Source organism: Aulonocara sp. 'chitande type north' Nkhata Bay, linkage group LG19 (genome assembly GCF_057382095.1).
Source record: "Aulonocara sp. 'chitande type north' Nkhata Bay isolate Kocher_YH1m ecotype deep benthic linkage group LG19, A_spYH_male_GT1.1, whole genome shotgun sequence".
NCBI classification, from domain to species: Eukaryota; Metazoa; Chordata; class Actinopteri; order Cichliformes; family Cichlidae; genus Aulonocara; species Aulonocara sp. 'chitande type north' Nkhata Bay.
The window spans coordinates 4,917,242-4,937,747 of record NC_141362.1 but is presented as its reverse complement, the minus strand read 5'-3'; the positions used below and the strand labels follow the sequence as shown (position 1 = coordinate 4,937,747).

The 20,506-nt window shown below is 38.8% G+C and overlaps 1 protein-coding gene across 1 annotated transcript in view; it reads right to left on the bottom strand.

Moving 5' to 3' along the window:
- Positions 1–20,496, bottom strand: part of ehd4 (EH-domain containing 4) — a 36,341-nt gene extending 15,845 nt beyond the window's left edge. Inside the window, exons 1-3 of the mRNA XM_086274386.1 lie at positions 20,044–20,496; positions 14,064–14,240; positions 11,083–11,180 (exon numbers count right to left, since the gene is read on the bottom strand). Of these exons, the coding sequence (XP_086130512.1) occupies positions 11,083–11,180; positions 14,064–14,240; positions 20,044–20,273 (505 nt within the window). The 5' untranslated portion in view covers positions 20,274–20,496. The remainder of the gene's footprint in view (positions 1–11,082; positions 11,181–14,063; positions 14,241–20,043) is intronic.
- Between the last annotated feature and the right edge of the window lie 10 nt (positions 20,497–20,506).

The window sequence follows — 20,506 nt, the reverse complement described above, 5'->3', positions numbered from 1 at the left end:
TCAGGCATAAAAAGGTTCTCAGAAGCTCTCCGTAATTCACTGTCCTCCTGCTCACTTTGAGGTTGCTGGGAAACATATTTATTTGTCCAGGTCTTAACAGGTAGAGCTAAAGTGCACAGTTTACACTGAACACATGGCTTCCAGAGCTGGCTGAGTGTGCATAGAGCACCATCGACCACAGCCAGTGTACCCGAACACATGGGTAGTACAAACACCTTCAGCAAACATTCATACTTTTCTTCTAAATGTGTTTGCCACTTCATCAACCTTAGGTCTAATGGATAACAGACATTTGGAAAATTTTTGAAATACAATAAGAAGCAAATAAGCAAAAATGTACTGCCTAGTAAAAATGTACATAATAATAAAATGTAGAGTAATAAATTAAATGTAATAAAATAAAAAGAAGTACTTGAGAGTGCAAACCACCACGGCAGCTCCATCTCTGGGCAGTATTTAATTTTAAGGGAACAGTATTGTATTTTGAATATATTTATTTTGTTTTCCTTGTTTCCTTTAAACATGCTTTTAGTGTATTAAAAGCAAGGGCAAACCTTCGTTATTTGCCCTGTTGAAACATTTTAATGCACCTGACATAATTTTAAGTATAAATACTTTTTATTATTTTTTTATTTATGGATTAATTCTCTTTCTCTTGACTTCCTTAAATATGTAACCCATCTTGGGGTCAACTTGAAAGAAAGGCAGAAGACTAAAAATGAGATCAGAGGTCAAGTGTGACATGACATTTAGATAAAATTATATTGTGATATTTAGAAGTTTACCAGTATCATTTCCTAAATGCCAATACAAACAATAACAGTAGCATTTTAAAAATAGTTTGAAAAATAAACAATAGACATACCATTTCCTATAGACCTAAATGTTGCCAATACAAACAATGGCATTAAGAAACATAGTTTTAAATAGCTCTATATAGCACTTGTATCACTTTGACCTTCAGATCAAACTATCGACCCTAAAGATGATATCAGAGGTTAAACATTTATATGGTACTCTCTACATGTTGACAATACACCGGGGTATTTTTCAACAAACAAAATTTCAGCATATAAATCATCAAGTTTGCCTTGAAGACCTCGGTCGACCAAGGCCAATGGGTTGTTAACATGACCCCAGTGTACGCCCCTACAAAGTTTAATCACATTTCATTCAACACTTTTCAAGCTATCGTGTTTAAAAACACAACCTCCTTGGCGGAGGTAAAAATGATCTAGAGGTTGGATACCAGCCTATCAGCTGAATTTCACAAATTAAACACAACAGTGGAGCATCCCACTTTGCCTACATTCACAACATCACTTCGGGGCAACAAACATCTGACTGTTTGTGGACACAACACATGTACAATTGCTGATGATGCATATTATGAAGGTTAATGAGGACTACCATCAGCATTTCTAATGTGTAAATTCCAAAACCTAGAACACTGCAATGGCTTTAGTTAACATTAAAAGCTATTACACACCAATCTTTCTGTTCAACCTGACCAAATTATTAAAGTCAATTAAAAGCCCAACAGGTTGGTCTGGTGTCCAAATTTCCAAGACCCCAATGTGATCAAGCATCTACCAGATGTGCTGGCACTAGCCCAACTTATGGAGGCCCCACTAGCTGCCAAGAGAACCAAAAAGGGCCACTGCTTTGTCACTCTCCCCATGGCTTCTGTGCAGGTCTCCTGAGCCCTGCAAGTCTGTTTCCACCTCCTGTCATCACCATTCACATTCACCATTCTGGTTCTATTACAGGACAACTGATTATTTCACATGCTCCAATTCATTTAAAAACGGAAATGCCTTCTCCTTAAATGTCTACTTCCCCTGCACTGCTGGAACATAGTGAATTATTACTTATTCCACAGTGCAGAGGTGGATGTTGCCTTTGTGTACATGTTGGCAATGTCACAAGTGTGCATTACATGAGGGAATGGCACCAAAAACAATGAGGAAATAGTAATTATTAGGATTTAAAGGAAAACAAGCTAAATACAACCTTGAATGTCAAGCTATTAAAATTCACTCTGACTACTGTCAACCCTGAGGAGCATTGTCCAATGAAAAAAATCCAACATTGGATTAATTATGAGTGTTTTGGTGACTCTTAGATAAAAGAAGACATCTGCTGAAGAACTGCAGGTAAGTTTTTTCAATTAAGCTGTTGTTTAGATAGAAAGACTTAAAGTCTACAGCTGGAAGAGACCAATCTGATGATCTCATATTATGAAGAATCTTAATTTTCAGAATGACTGTAATGATCACATAATTAAACACATACACCCAAGAGCTGTCCAGGTTTACTTACCCTACATTAGCAAATCAAAAGGGTGATTGACTGTGACACAGTTAGAATTACACCCATTCAAAGGACAACACATCATGAAGGTTTAACATTTTTTGTAATGAGAATTTCATGATGTTACAAAAGTTGCAAGACTAAACATTCTGAGAGTTGTGGCCACAAAATTCAGCATTTATAGTTTAAAGTTTAGCTTTGGGAGGAAGTAACAGATTTAATATCTAACTAACCGCAAGTAATTATCACAAGTTCACAAGTTCAACTAGGAGTGATGATACGTCCCTGGTCGAGGGTTACCCTAGGCATAACCTAACGACAATTATCTAACCTGATCTCCTAATTAAAAAGAACAGCTCGATTATGGCAAAAATGATAATCACGATTATTTTCACTGAAATTGAGATCTCGATTATTTGACGATATTTATGTAACCCTTTAAGACCTACCATAGAACCAAGTCCGCCAGAGCTTATATTATTTTTTTACATGTTGTAGTGCCATTTGTGGGAGCATTTCAAGTTGCTATACAACTGTTATATTTTAATAATATGTATGCATTAAGTCCATAGTAACTACATTAATTGCAAAAAAGTGCAATAAACTACAAAAAAATTGAAAATAGTTTTTTTTTTTTTAACATATATTTCTACTTGGAGAAATTTAAGAGGCTTATCCCTCAAAACTTTAAATACAAAAAAGTTGCAAAAAATAGTTTACAACAACAGGAAATTTATTTTGAGTGTCTTCATAGTTTTATTTTGGAGATACACAAATTTTTATATATACTGCAGGAAAAACGAAAAAACAATCATATGATGCAAATTTGCAAAGAAAACAGCATGTGCATCAAAATAAACTATTTCCAGCAGTGCAATTTGAGTTCTAAGCATCCCAGAAACTATTCAGAAAAGTCAAACATGACCAGTATAGGTTTTTAAGGCCTACAAGTAAAAAACTACATTTCCGCGAAAATGACGTCACTTCCGGTTTCGGCCAGGAAATGGCGGACATGTGATAGTTCGCGCTGACATCTGTTTCACTGTGGGAAGTGTTACGAACAGCTGATCGGATCGGCAAAGCATGTTTCTGGAATATTATGTTTTTGTTCCTGCAAGCGCTTTTTATGCAATTTTTGCAAAGCTGTATGTGGAAGGAAACCGTGACCGAGGACAAGCTGATGGCATAAGATGTAAGTGCAGCTCCTCCGGTTTCATATACAAAACAAATTATTGCGCTAGCTTACACGGTTCAGGTTCTACAGGGATTTAAAAATAGTTACACAAAACGGAGCGTGCTGCTCTGACCGGATTTAAAGGGTTAACAATGACTTTAAAAAATAATATAAAATAGTGTGCAACACCACTGAAGTTTTTTTTAACCTCTCTTTTCAACCAACAGCAGTCACTCTCCTCTCCAAATAACTTCTGCTTAGCTTTCCGAGCTTCCCTCGGGTCCTCTTAATCAGCGGTCTCCAACCTTTTTTGCGCCACGGACCGGTTTATGCCCGACAATATTTTCACGGACCGGCCTTTAAGGTGTCGCGGATAAATGAGGGAGGGGCTAATAATCGGCTCAGTCATTTTTAATGATCGTTGAAAGCCCAGATCGTAATCGTGATTAAAATTCGATTAATTGAGCAGCCCTAATTTGTGGTAATAGAGATATGAGAAATACAATTCAGCTCACACAATAAACTAATGCAGTTCAGTTTATGGTTCTCACACAAACAACTTTACAAGCAGCTGATTGGCTATTTTTAGGCTGCAGAAGAGGCATGCAAAGGGACGAGGTGGCTGTCAGCAGGAGGTCAAGATGCTGCTGTCCATGCAGTTATCCAGTCTGCACTCAGAAACTTATTTACAACAGCCAAGCCGCAGCCTCCACCTGGCTCAACAGCAATTTTTAATGGGCTGGCTTTAGCTGTGTGGCTGAGGAGGTAGAGCAGGTCATCTACTTACAGAAGGTTGGGGTGGTTCAATCCCTCCATGCCAAGTATCCTTGGGCACGATAATGAACCCCAAATTGCTCCTTGCTGAGAAAAAAGGGTGGGTGGATGATGTTATATAAAGTGCTATGAGTGCTCAAGTAGAGTAAAAAAGGTGCTATATATGAATCAATCTACTAACCATTTATCCCCACACACACACAACCCATACACACATCTTTGAGAGAGGACAGAAAGATACAAGCACCCTGATACTGGGAGGAGTCCAACATACAAAGAAGCATAGACCATGGATCATAGGAGGGAAATCAAGATTTCAGTCATTAATCATGATTCAGTCATATGATCTTGGCCAGAGTGCCAACCGCTACCTGCACACATGCTAGCAGCTCAGCAAGAGACAGTCAGGCTCCAAGTCAATTCTCACTCTTGGGGCATGTCGATGTCACACTATAGCATTCACCTCAATGATGATTGAGCAACGTCCATCCACTGATTAAAGGCAGTGTGTGTGTGTGAATGCTACAAAGAGGTTCTAATGCTCCTATTAGAACTCTGTTACTCCAATCAGACTCCACCCACTGATGACAGACTGGCAGGAGATCAACACATGGGACCAGAGCCCTGTGGGCAAACATCAACTCCACCCTGTAGACAATCCACAAGCCAGCGTCTCTGCCAAACATGCAGCTGTAATGTGTCCATAAAACATGCTCTGTGCTCAGGGAAACACTAGACAGGCAGAGCAGACTTTTGTTATAAAATGGAAAGGATAGTTATTGTTTTTCCTTCCAATAACTATCCACTCTATGACATCACAGACAGATAACTCCCACAAACATTTGCATGGAAGTATATTTGAGATCGGAAAATTTTACCACTGCAAAAACTCAAAAGCAAAAGCCATACCACTGACTGCCAACCCCTTCACAGTCGACGTATTCCTGTTTTAAGTGTCCCCCAGCTCTCCTCCTTTAACTAAATCACTCCCTCAATCATTTGAAAGTTTATATTTGCAAATCATACGTCAAATCCATTATTTTGGACATGAGGAAGCACAGAGAATAGAATCAGGGTGAATGGGGCACATGGTGGTAGGTAGTAGACACCCATTAGTTAGCAGATTTCCAATATAAAGCTTTCAGCTGAGCTTTTAACCCATTGCCATCTTGCTGTTTCGAAACTTGAGATGACAACGATGGGTGAATCTCACTGACAAAATGAGGAATTCTGCACACTGTCCTCCGCTCTAGTCATTTCTAATTTTGTCCATCCTGGTCACACAAAATAAAAAATCTTAACATCGTGAGCTCTGCCACCTGCAGCTCTGACTCCGGTCTTTTTTCAATACCACCGTTTCCAAACAATACATTATAGCAGGCCTCACAAGTATCTAGTAAACCTTCCCTTACACTCTTGCTGGCATTCTACTGTCACAAATCACCCCTGACACTCTCCACCCACTCCACCCTGCCTGCACTCTCTTCTTCACCTCTCTTGTGCATTCTCCATTGCTTTGGACGTATCTCCATGTATTTAAACTTATCTATCCTCACTTTCAATCACAGATGCTTCTACCTACTTTCATTCTTCTTCTCTTCACAGAATATCTCCACCTTTCCAAGCTCTACTCCACCTGCTCCCTACTCTCACTGCAGATCAGAATGTCATCTGAAAACTTTATAGTCCTTGGAGACTCCTGCCTGACCTCATCTGGTAGCTTTTCAATCACCATTCCAATAAAGAAGCCCTGATTTAATCCCACCCCCTACCTTGAATCCATCTGTCACTCCTACCACACATTTTCCTTATAGATGCCCTACACTACTGTCACATACTTCTCTGCCACTTCTGACTTCCTCTTGCAGTACCACACTTCCTCTCTTGGCACCAGCATCACATGCACCACAGCAGAGCTGTTTCTAACCTTCTCTGTATTTCTCCATAAACACTGCCAAAGAAAACATCACATATGTAGTGCTCTTTCTCAGCATGAAGCCATACTAGTCCTCACTAATCATAACTTCTCTCCTCAACCAAGCTTCTACAACTCTTTCCCATAGTTTTCCCAATCTGCTCTCTCTTCAAGACAACTCTATACCTCCACAGGTGGAGTGATTCCCTTCCACTCTTCGCTCTCTTCATACCTGCCCTTTCTTCCTCCTTACTAATCCTATTACCCATTGTTATTTTATAAAAATGCACTCAGTCAAACTGCAGAACTTCATTAATGTTAATTAGGCCTCACAATATGAAAGTCACCTTTCATTAGCAGTGATGATGCTTGACAAATTAAAGGCTGCTACCTGCACAAGTTTGATATCCATGCATATGCACACATTCAAGTTGTCAAATGAGATTGACACAGAGTAATCCTCTGAAGCCCTGCTAGTGACACAGAGATGCACAGGGGACTTTCTTGAATCAATTACAGTTTTTTGGTTTTTAGGTGCAGCAAAGGAACTTTCTATTTTATACCCAGAGCAAAAATTGCATTATTGATACAAAGTGTTGAACTCAGAAAAGATAAAATATGTATACAAATACGAAATATCTATATGATACATGTCTAATATACAGGTGCTTTAGTTGCCGAAACAAATCTTAAATGAAGCCCGACTAAAAAAACATAAAGGCCACATGTCTACACAGCAGGAGGTCTGAAGTGGGTCAAAACATGTTCAATGTGCTGGAAGGCAGCTGCAGCACACACACACACACACACACACACACACACACACACACACACACACACACACACACACACAGAGCTGTTCAGTCATTTTAAACTGCTCAAAGTAACTTAATCAGATGAAACATTCCTGAGCAGTAGCAGCGGCATGACAGTTTGCCATCAGCATGTGCGCAGTGAAGTTTAATCTATTGCTGATGCTGTCTCTATGTGCGTTCATGTTGAGTCACAGTTGGCCCGTCAAAAGTCTTCAAGAGGAATTCAGGCTCAGCTGAGCAGCCCTAAATGCTTCCAGATGGAGGGAAAGCCCCACCACTGCTTCCTGTGGCCCTCATTCCCTCCCTTTAATCCACCATCCCTCCATTGCTGAATCCATCCTTCCATTTGCCCAGCTGAGCTGTTCAAGTAATGGTGTCATTCATAAGGTTGACTCAATGTAAGGGAATCGGGAATTCTGCAATAAAAGGAGAAACTTGTTTCTACAAAAATATTCTAATATAGATAATAAAAAATTAACACATAGTCTAGTTAATGCACCGAAGTTAGATTGGTAGATTTTTGCTATATGCTGCAATCCCTATTACTAGATCCACTACATGTTAAGTGGTGGATCTACGCCATCATCTAATAAAACTGTTTTCATAAAGCTGATTTTATGATAAACCATTCCTGACTATATACAGCTGAGCAGGAGAATGTAGTTGCCCTAATGTGTGTCTTTGTTTTAACAATGTTGCACTTCAGTGGTTAAAATATTCAAGCAATCTAACTAAAGACTACCTACCCACAACATTAAATGTCAACTTTTGTTGCCTCCAAAGTCGAGTTGGTGCCTTATTTGCAAGTTTGGTAATTCAGGCTTGCACACCTCCTTAACATTTTTGATATCTGGACGCACTGTTGTTGACTCTCACTGTCTCTCTAACCACTCGATTCTGACAGATGATCTTCCACAACAAAACTTAAGTGCAGCTGTAATCAGAATCACATATCCTTCCTGTTCTCTGCTGACTTTCATTTGCCAGATTTGTAAAAATGTCTCATTTATACCAGATGGATCTTCCTCTAGGTTTCCCTCTGGGAGCTCCAAGTACTTTGGACAACTTTAGCATCGGCATTTCTGACAATGTAGCATGCCACAATACATACAACTGTGAAGTAAAGGGCTACTTTGAGGACATACAATTTAAAAGGACTCCCTGCTGGTTCCCTGGGGAACTCCTTTGTGACCGTTTATGAACATTAGCAGGTGTGTTTCCCACTGAATCATACAGTCCTGTGCTATAAGCACGACAGCATTAGAAAGCTCAGTATATGGTCTGAGTCTATGTGACTTTCTGGCTCTCCACCCAACATACCACTGCTATTATATAAAACTTTCAGCAAAGATACCCGTGGGATGTAAAATGTAGAGCTTAGTACAGCACAAGCATCTACTCAGAAAAGAGACACCCTTTCATTTCCTTAAAGCAGAATGATATACTTAATAGCATAAAAGCAATTTTGTACTTTTTACCAATGACAGACTAATTTTAAAGTTTTTCATTATTACAAATCATTGCATGTTGTCATTATTTTGCTCACAGAAATTTAGATGATTGTTATAGATATTAGTACTCAGTTCAGATATTTTCTCAATATAATGAAATATTCTATTCTATTCAATTCAGTTTTATTTATATAGCGCCATATCACAACAACAGTTGACTCAAGGCGCTTTATATTGTAAGGTAGACCCTACAATAATACATACAGAGAAAAACTCAACAATCATATGAGACCCTATGAGCAAGCTCTTTGGCAACAGTGGGAAGGAAAAACTCCCTTTTATCAGGAAGAAACCGGCGGCAGAACCAGACTCAGGGAGGGGCGGAGCCATCTGCTGCAACAGGTTGAGGAGAGAGAAGGAAGACGGGATCAAGGACATGCATAATGAAATATTATATTCATTATTTATATTAAAGAACCTCCATGTATTCTGTGGAAGGCTGCATCTTTAGTTCTTCGTTTGGACAAATTTCTAGCAAACTTTATACATATCTATACAATAACACCCTCCTGTTTTTGTTATATCATTGTTCCCATAGACTGTACATGTTAGCCATTATTTGGCAGTGTACCAGTGACCAGTGTTGGGTTTGGGTACTTATTTCTTTTTCCCTGTAGTGAATAATGCAGCACATTTGATTTGCTTTTTATTTTTTAAATGAATGAATACATTATCATATATCGAGCTCCCCAGTGAACATGTTTAGATCAGCTGGTGGAATGTCTTCACATCACGAGGTGTTTGATATTACAAGCCGTTGTATGCCACACTGAATCTTTTTAATCTGTTCATTGAGGGTTGATTTGGTAATGATTCCAGCAAGGAGTGTCATTTTTGATGCCAACTTCACCAACATTTATCTAAAGGCTGGCTGTCAAAGGAGATTTTGTTAGATGTCGTTGGCAAGTGTAGATAGCATCCCTTTAATCCACAGAGCATGAGAAAAGAGATGAAAACAGGTGAAGACAGGATTAGGCATATGGTCTGTGAGAAGACTAAATAAAGCCAGAGTGTTGAAGAACAAAGTATCAGATAGACGATAAGACATGGGGTTAACACAGTTTCTTACAGTTTAAAAAGATGAAGACCAATGTTGGTCCATTTTGAAATATGACTGCTTACGCTGCTGAAACTAAAAATAAGGAAGTTAAATGGAAATTCACATTGTTCCATTTTCTTTCATTTTGATTTTGTGTTGTGAAAGCCGACAGAATTAACCATAACAAAGTGTAATGGGTTAGTGAGGTATGCTGAGCACAAAACCAGAGTCTTCAGTTTCACAAAGGTGGCTCTTTTTATCTGGTTAGACCACTACAGTACCAACTTCAGATAATGTTATGTGCTGGTTTAAAAACAACTGTGGGAGCCACATTTTCCCACATTTTTGACCCAACAGCATGCATTAAAATCAATACAGATTGTTACCTTATGGAATACATTTTTATATTATACATGGTAAGCAGTACGTTAGTAATTCTGGCATATAAAGTCGCCCAGTTACACAAGTGCAAACCTTGCATTCAGTTTACTGTTACCGTCCATAAATACAGAATGTTGTTGTAATTTATCAAGCGTTTAATAAAGGGTGTGTAGTTACTCACAAAAGAATAAATAGCAAAAAAAGAAATGGGAGCCCCGGCTAAAACAACCAAAAGAGGAAGAAGACCATAACCAGCGGCAGGCCCCTGGATTCAGGTTTCTCCCCTAACCTAGTCCTGGGAAACTAAACTAGAAGTAACCAAAACAGAAAACAGTACTACGTGGTTCTTGTCACACATTTTCTCCAATAGATAATATGATTTTTGTCATTCAGGACAGAAAACAGACATTTTTAATGAGGAAAAAAAATAGAAATTTCTTAAAATATTTTTTGACAATCGCTTGAGCCCTGGCACCAAATATATCGAGTCAGGTCAAGATTTTTCAGATGTGTAACTGCTCCCGTGAATTCATTTCCTACGAATCAGTGTCTTTGGTTTCAGATCTGCATTTATAAACACACATCAGCAGCACTGATTCACTAGAGGAAACAGACTGTGAGACAAAAAAGGAAGTGAGACAGAAAAGAGAGATACAGTATTTCACAAGAACCTTTTAGGTTAAATGTTAGCGCAGTTACTCTGTCTAGAGGATTGATCAGCAGGTAAGATCCATAAGTTCTAAAGGAATTTTACTCTAAAACACTGGACCTCAACGTTTGATGGAGATTTAGACTTGTTTGTCTTGAGGTTGTGCAAAACTCTGGCCAGTATTTATCAAAATCTTTTTAAGAAAAACTGACTAATCGTTCAGTCTAGAAAAGAAAAGAAAATTCATGTTGCATGAAGCTAATACATTTTTACTCGACTTAGTCAAAACAAAGAAAAAAAACGGGGAAAAAAGACTTTTCCTTTAACAGAAGACTAATTGACAAACTGCCTTAAGATTAAACTGTGGAGGTCAGCTGCTCACTGACTTAATACAATATGAGGAAGTGAAGGAATGTCAAGGGCTATTATGCAACAACACAACAAACTGAGAGTAGGGTGCCTCCTTTAGGCAGCCAACACACACACACAGACACACACACAGATATCCTACCCCTGCTGATTCGTTGTTTCTCTCCAGACAGGATACCAGGAGTATCAATGATGCTGATGCTCTGAAGAACCTGATTGGGCATCTGGGAGCAGATAAACCTGAACAGTGAGAATTGAGTGAGAATTCATGTTTTCAAGGCAGCAACACTTTTATCTCAGGCTAACGAACTGTCAGCTGGTCAGATAGTTCAAGAAAGTAACATTTCCACAGCCCCATCCACCCAACCACGTACTTTACCCTTGAGGTTATCGTACTACAGCAAATCTCTAAGAAGAACTCTAGTAAGATGAACTTTACAAAAAGTAGTTTAAGCTAGTGTGTAAAAACAGTCACATTGTCAGTGTACAAGAAATATTTCCTCAGGGTGAAAATTCAGGGGGGGTGTGGGTTATCTGTGACATGCAGCAGGATGCAAAGGTTACGGTGTTGCTGCTGTCACCGTGATTGGGGTTAAAACAAAAGGTGGGGTCAAAGGTCAAAGAATGTTCAAAAAGAGTCAAAAATGATAAAGAAAAAAAACTTCTTCTGTGGATAATGTGGCATATCGGTTTGCTCTTTGATGCAGCTGCATATATTTAAGTCAATAATCTGGACCTCGTCTATAGTTGTGACATTTGGATACACCCACTTTCTAACTACGATTGTTTGCATTAGCTGATAATTTTGGACTGCACACTATCGTGCAAATACAGTTTCTTGGCTCCAAAAGAACCATTACGTTCGCAACTACAACATAATGCTGAGCCTGCAAAATACAGAAACCAGTGGGGGATGCTACGTTGGTTGCATCCGTCTTTTATAGGCTATACATTACCATGTAGATTTGCTTGACTTGCTAGACTTGCTTTACTAGTTTATTATTACACCTTGGTTGTTATCATTGTTCTCTCTTATGTTCCAGGTTCTGGTCACTGTACTTCTAATCTCCCTGTCACCTAAATTTAGTCGAGAGGCTACAGGAGCTATAAATTGCCTTGACTTGTCAGGGATGCAGCAGGCTGGCAGCGGGAAAAAACAAAGCCACCATATTGACACATGGTGACGCACACACACACTTCCCCTTGGAAACAATAACTTATTTTGGAGGGTCTCAACGGGACAAGACGGGATTTCAAGCTTAAGGAATGTTTCAGGTGTATATTTACAAACAGACATTCGGAGGGTGGACTGTGTCCACTTCCTCTCTCCTGCTCTTAGACATATTTCTGGACAGAGGAAATACTTTTGAACAGGAGTGGCTTTAGCTAAATTTAAATGCCTGATACAAACTCTGGAATCTGACAGCTAATAGTGTTTATATGTCAGTGTGGGGGGACAGAGGTCACTTCCCACGTTGTAAATGTTTTGAGGAAAGCAGTGACAGAAGTGGGAGGAAGTGCCAGCATTTCTTTGTGTTCATGGAGTGGTGTTTGCCAAAGTGGGAGCAAGGTCATAAGAGCGTCGAAAAAAAAAAAAGAAAAAAAGCCCATATTCAAAATGTGTATTACACGTGAATGAGAGCTATCTGCTGTAAACATATGTACAGACTTACACATTGACGTCATTGGAATAGTATATGTAAAGTAATCCCATGAGTATGATAAATAGCCTATTCAAAAGTTTCTTCTGGATTTAGCTACTTTGGTTCTTGGGTGTGTCTGTCTGTGTGAAAAGTAGTGAAACAAAGTGACAACAATCTACAAAGGCAGAAAATAAGACCAAACCCTCAATTACATGGAATTATTCTCTAAGATCTTGTTGATCTCTTTGAGGACCGGGTCTCTAATGTCACATCAGTCTGCACCCATCTTATTTATCCAACCTCTCTGCATTCTGTCTGCATGAATATAATCTATACAGAAAAAGCAACAAATAAATCACAGCACATCTAAGAAGTCTATAGATCTGTTGTTCCATACTCCTCAGTCTCTCTCCATCAGGAGAAATCACCAGTTTTCTCAGTTGTACTGTATTTCATCGATGACCTCAGCTGCATGATGAAAAAAGGAATTAAGTCTAATGACCAGCAATTAAAATGATTAATGGTTCTGGAGATCAGCAGGCAAACATCCTGAGAGCTCTTCAGTATATGGACTGATCCACTGGTCGATTTGTGTGTTGCTATTATAGATCAGTCAGTCTGAGTTACATTTTATTTGATTGGCTTTGCTTGATTCTTTGTTTTGGTCTCCATCAGACCAAGAAGAGGAGTGGTCCAAAATCCCTCCTGAAATATGAACAAACCTGGTGACCAACTAAACTAAAGGGCTTACCGCACCGCTCGCCAACAAGGGTTTCTCCATCATATTCTCTTTAATAAATAAATCATAATTTTCTCATGATTAAATTTTGCTTTTAATTATTGTAACAAATTTCACTCAAACAGAGAACCAAAACAGAATTTCAAAATTGAAAAGAAACAAAAAAATGGCCTTGGCTAACGATCCAACTAGCTAGTCTTTACCAGCAAGGGTGCATCGACGTTTTATTTTGTTTTCTTAAAAACTTACATTTTTATCATTTTATAGTAAGGTAGGATGTCGAAAGTCTGTTTTTTGTACACTGTGTTTTGGTTTTATGGGGTAATATTGCGCAGTCTGTGGTCTGACACCAAAAATGGAGATTTTTAATCCTCTGAGGTCTACTCTATCATGACCCCAAACCTAAATCTAACCCTAGGCAATCAGAATATATAGTTGGTGTTTTGCTTAAACAGTTTGAAAACAACAAAACACACATAAAAAACTATTCACATCTTGACATAATAGTTCTGTTCTGGCCTAGTCTTAGGGTAGGGTTAAGGTTTGGGTTGCCGCCCTTAATGACTTGGATCTCTGAGGGGTAAATAAAAATTATATCTGAGGGAACCCGATTTTCTCATAAAATACTGTACATCAAATATTAAAACCCTCTTTGAATTCCAGGTTTATAAACATATCTAGATGGACACTGAGGGTTGTTTAAGCTGTGTTTTTCCTTCTTTAATGTGCGCATGCCTTTACCTGTTGAGGAAGGAGTTTCCAAACGCGTTGAGTTTCCTGAAGGGTTTCTTGGGGTCGACGACTAGAGCATTGCCTGGGACAACCCCCTCATTTTCACCATGCATCACTGCTATAAAGCCATCAGTGGTTGGCTCAGGACCGATCCGCATCCCAGGGAAATCTTGTTCCAGTAGATACCTGAGCCAAAGACAGAATATATGTAGTTCAACTTTAACGACTTTCAGGATCTTACTATACTTACAACAATAAGAGTGTTCGAAAAAAACTTTGTTTTAGTGTAGTCCAGAAATTTGCAATCAAGTTCTACATCTGTTAGAATGTCTCGGTCAAATCATTGTTGAAAATCCAGGTCCAAAAACAGGTCCAATAAGATGGAAAAATAAATGAAATACACAAGTCACACAAATGGTTTACTTTTCTTGGACGTGCTCTGTTTGACACCTTCATTCAGTAGAGTCTGGGTACCCCCACCGTTTTAGGCTTCATAAAAAAGGGTGAATAGAAAGCAGTGTTACAATAAGAATATTCTACTAGGGTCAGCAGTGCCTTGCCAAAACCATGCCTAATGTCCAAACTGAAATACTTTCTGAAGTTTTATTGAGTACACTGAGGTGTTTCTGTTAAGTTTTCAAACATTAAAATAAAGGTATTTATCTATAAACATCAAGGCTCTAAAAGTTTTTGGAGGCTTAAAAAACAAGGAAGAATTAAAAAGTTGAAAACTTCGACCCAGAAAAAAGGTTGTTCCATCGTTAATTAACAATTGGATAGTACATTAGGATACAAGGGACCTGGACTTTTATGGATGTTATGTCACAACAGTTACATTAACACAGCACATTATCCTGCTCTTAATGAGTAATAATGTAAAAAGTGCTTAATTTGCTTTTAAATACAACAGGTAACTATACTGAAAATAAAAAACAGGATTGAGCAAGATTAGGGTGGTGCAGGCCGAAACTAAAGCATGGGCAAGAGAATGGAATGCACATGTTAGATCCTGCATATGTTGGCTAACATAAACTTTATGTGGTTGAACACACAACTCATGTGGTTCACACAATAATATCACCTTCCAAAAGATTGCATAACACAAGACTTTTTTAAATAAAACAAAGGTTAAAAATGAGTCTACAATTAGCTCAGACAGCTGACAGCTCAAATAAGGGTGTTTTAAGTAATGGTTTATTACCACAACCTTAAATAAAAACATTAATAATTAATGAGACTTCTTTTAGCAGTCTTGTAGGAATGGAGACCCCATTCCTACAAGACTTTAGACCAAAAGACACAATGATGTTTTAGAGAAAGACTTTTTTGCCATGAACTCAATGATTGCTAGAAAGAAGAGTCTAAGTAAATATCAGCAGCTACTGACGTCGCTGTATATAATGATACATCTGTGTTTACCCTATGACAAAAAATTGTTTTAATGGTTAACATTTTATTTGTGAAAGTTAAAGTTAAAGTACGGTTGGCCCAACAGAGCTCTGACTGTGTGTCAGTCGGGCTACAGTCCTGAGAAGAAAGCTGGATTGTTACTGTTTTCCTTGAACGATGACTGCTTTAAGCTGCACATTTGTGAGTTATAGCAGGGAGTCAAGCATGTCTTACTTGTTGCCTTCCTTTTTAAGAAACCACAGAATCCAGGGTCATATATAGTGATGACGTAACACAATAATCAAATAATTTACCTCTGTGGGAGTAAAGTTTAGGTAGCTGCTCTGCATTGTGTTTGCACATGGTAGAAAATAATAGTGATACTTCTAAACCTCATCAGCCACTTGAATCTAATGAGACTGTCATTTTCAACATCTGCATGTTAAAATCACCTACAATAATTACTTTGTAAGCACAAAATCATATGAAAAGTCTATGAAATCAGATAGAAACTAAGTGCTAAAACAAACAACGTAACAACTAAAACTGTTTTTTGACTTTTCCAAGGCTAATAGTCAGGCTTTCAAACTGTTAAGTCTTGGGTTAATTAATAAGCCAGAGTTTACTGGCTAACAGGGAGAAACCCAATGTTTGATACATTTAATTATGAACTATTGAAAATCAGCTTCACATCGGTCAGACATCAATACCACTATGTAAATTTGTCCCAAAACTGTTCACCCATTATCACTGACTGGGTGTTTAAGAAGAAAAATATTCAGTTTATGATCAGGTTTGTTACAGACAAGAAATAGATAATCACACATTTATGATTCTGAAACAGCACATTTTAACCTTTTTAGTCTTTAAAAAAAAGAGACTAAAAGGGCTAAGTTGATCGTTAAAGCTATTCTTAATTACTTAAACAGCAGTTTGACTTTTAATTTGATGCCAAGGGAAATCCCAGATCTATTGTCACAAAAGCAGGCCATTGGCCAGTTTCTGAGGTTCAGTCACACAGGGCTCTGATCTCTGTAATGGAACAGCTGTGTTTGCACAGACTTTGAAAATAAATCTTTTTCCTTTCCTTTCATCTCAACACTGACCTTGTCTACTTTTCCACTTGCTTTTCCTTATAAAAGAAAAGTGAGAAAGGAAGGAAGAGAGGGAAGATGGCTCTTTCTCGTCATCTCCTGTCTTTGTGGACAGTGCACACTTCAAAGAGTGTGCAAGACCCAAGGATGGAAAACTACCGTGCATGCCCCTATACTGAAATGTCAGAAACGACAGCCCCTTTAATGTTACATGTCACGTGGCCTTACAGTTTAGTCATAATCTTCCCTCATGTTTTCATTCAGCTGCTGATCCACAAGAATTTCCACCTCTAGCTGCAGTTTGAAAAATTGTGGAAGATCCACTCTGATTGTAGTTGTTTATGTGCATTTTTATCTTTGTGCAACTTATGAAAAATGTGAGAAATATCTTTTCTTCTCCTTTCTTGACAACCGCTCATACAGTGTTCTTCAAACTTGGCAGGTAAAATGCCGAGGACCAACGTTAGCACACCGCTGACATATTTTGGCTAAAAGTAATTGTTGCCTGCTGCTTCACTAATTTGTAAGGACAGGTGGACAAATATATTACAGCAGTGGTTGAACATTCATGGATATTAATGCATTCCCAACTCTTCACACAAAGACACCTGGAGATGTTTATAATCTTATTTTGTTAGGCTTTAGTTTCCTATGAAATAATTACTTCTGTCATTCATGCAGAGATTTTGGAGCTTCCACCCATAATCTTCCCATTTCTCCAAGCATTTCCTTATAGCTGTGTAACAGTTACACTGTTTGGTCATTTGTGTTCAGTTAGGAAATTGTGAGTTTTAGTGGGATTATACATTATAGAAAATATGCTAATAGTTATCATCAATTAACATAGATGCAGGTTTGGTCAGATTACTACTACTGTCCAAACAGAATGCACTAAGACCTGTTCGTGTCTATCGAGCCGCCCACTGGGCCACAGCTTACGCCAGGGTTTCAGTTCACCCTTGTGAGACAAGAAGAAGAAGAAAATATGTTGACTCGGCAATTTACTGGCAACATGTTCCCATGATTCAGAGCATTCCGGCGCAAGGTGGAGCTTCGGTTGTGCCCTCACCACCCCCTACCCCACAGACACACACACACACACATTACTAACTGCCAAAGTTTCTCTGCAGCTTGTGTAAGACTTGAAGGGATTGCAGGTCAAATCTGCTGGTCTGCCTTGTTGCCAAAACAACTGTTTTCACTCATCATTCACTCCTTACTTATTCAGAGTTATGAATGTGCCTTATTTGTTTACATTACATCAATGACGTTCTGAAAAAGGCTCAGACACATTCACACATGAGACCTTCAGTGACAAAATCTGCAGGTGCATGTTGGACTTTCAATTCTTCTGCAGGAAGCCCGGCTGCAAATTCATCGAAACTAATCTAACAGCTTATCCGAGAGGTGGTTAGACTGTTACAACCTTAGTGATTAACTCATTAAGATTAAATATGTCAAAACCCTAAAGAGAAGAAGTAATGCAAAATTCCTTTGGAAAATTGGCCAATCTATTTGGTAATTGCAACATTCATTTCTATTATGGGAAAATGAGACTCTGCTACTTTTGGAAACTGTTTCTGATTCTCAGCAAAGCTTGGGTCATACAGAGAGAACAGGTTCCTGAGCTTTTTTAAGGAATATTGTCCCCACACAGCTCAATACTAAACTACTCTTATTAATGGCATGGTAAGATTAAAAGCAAGCTCACACATAAGGCCCTCTATGGCTAGTTTAAGCTAGTGCTATCAGGGGTGCAGCAGGTAAGACACACAGAAGGAAGTTTGGTTTAATTCCAAAAGCCATTAAAACTTTGTATGAAGTGAAAACTCCACTGATAATGTTGACCTGCATCTTTAACTGAAAATAAATATTAATTGCGCTCACTGTAGTCTTCTTTTAGTAAAGACATTTTTTAAATGTTTTTTAAACCTGTAACTATAGACCTGCTAGTTGGATTGGATTTTATGTGACCAGAATTTACTCTGAGACTGCATTCACTTGTTTGACATGTTACAATTTGCTATGATACATGTTCATGCCTTTTTCATGAACATGGAAGGGCTTTAAATTGACATAATTTCACATGAAGTCCTTCCAGTGTAATAAAAATCACTCCATCAGCACGTGGTCTCCAAGCTGCCTTTTTATTCACACCTAATCATCTGGAAGTTTAACCAGAAAACTGAAAATGTATTATTAAGGTTTATGCAACAGGACAATTCTACTGTCAGTTTGCCCATAAAGAAAAGAACTACAGACTTTTAATCTGGCCCTTACATATTATTTCTTTTGCAGCTAAATTATTTATTGAGCAATTGTCCAATATTGAAGGAGGAACCTAAACTGACAGGGATCCTGAACTGTTCCAGTTAACTTTTACCTTATTCCATGATTGCAGGTTATAGAATTCACACACAGTGTCAAAACATAAACATGATGGCAGTGTAATTACCTGTATTTACCTACTCAGCTGCATGAACCTTTAAATCAAATTTCAGATCGTTTCAGGGTTTAAAAAAAAAATCAAAATCTAATTTTGAAATTGAATTCTAAGGGTGACTTAGTTTCTCCCCTTCCCTAAAATCTTTTAGAGGCACACTTTTTTTCTCTTGCTGTTTGTTTCATTTTACCAGTGAGAGGTAAGGGATAATCCAAAAATGCCATCATCTCCTAGCAGCAGTGCAGTGCAGTTCATGGCACCACTGACAGAAATATTGACTTTTCACTTTGAACACAGTGACATAGCACATGAAAAGGTGACTTGTCATGTTTCCTGCAGGTTTTGCCCATGACACATGCTTATATGTGGTTTTTGGTTTGTTTGGTGATTATTTTTGTACCCTGATGACCTTTAAAAGCAGACTGTATTTTTGGTTCTGTTCCTGATATGATGTCACCCCACTTACATAGCAATTATGTTTACTTTGGCCTATCGCACTTAACTGAGGTGGTCATGTCATTTTTTTTTCTCTGTTTCTGAAATAGTGGAACAGAATAATTTAAACTTCGATTCATTATCTAATAGATTCAAAGGGTTGGCTGTGTTTTCCTTGTGTGTTTGTCCACTCTGACTCTGATGAAGGCACGGTAGTGTTGAAATCTCACTCTGTTTGCATAAGTCACGGCTGTGAATTTAACTTGTGTGCTTCCTGTCATTCATAATGCCACAGCTCACTCCCAATGCCCATGAGCCTTAAGATGTGTTGTTTTCAATAGCATGCCACATATTTTTCACAGTATAGAAAGAAAGGATAGTAAAAGTCACTTCGGCACAAATTTGGGATCCCCACGGAGTTTGTCTTTCAATTATATTTCGAGTTGAGATGAAATCAAACGCGTCTTCAACTGTGATATTTTAACGAGATATGACACGAGGTCCCAACAAATAACATTCAAGTGATGCAACAAAAATAGAGGTGGGCTTTTCCCCCTACATCTAGTACAATTTCCGGCCCTTCCAGCCTCTTCACAGACAAGAACACTAGTCAGTTGTAGGTCAGTACCTGATGAAGGTGGTTTTCCCAGTGGAGTACTGGCCGACCAGCAGTACCATGGGTTTACTCTGGAAGTCAGCAGGCTCTAGGGCCGGGGAGTGGAAGTCATGGAAGAGATAGGTCTCTTCCAGCGGCAGCAGCTTCTTGGTGTAAAGAGTCTGCAGTCCCTCCGTAACGGTCTGGTACATCTCTCCTTCTTTGTTGCTGCCACCCTGCTCCTGTTTGACCCAGCTGAACATGCTTCCCGCTGTGTTCTGTATCCAACTTCCTTGTTTCGATGTTTCCAAATATTGCGGCTGTTTTTGCCTCCTTCTCTGTGAGCTCCGTCCTTAGCCTGAGCGGAGGGAAGTGTGTGTCTGGCTCCAGGGAGTCTCGGCTACTCTCAGTACTGTGCCTCCTCTGTGTGCTGCTCTGGGCGTGTGTTTGTGATGTGGAGGGTGCTGATGTGCTTACCTGGGGGCACCGCCCTTCG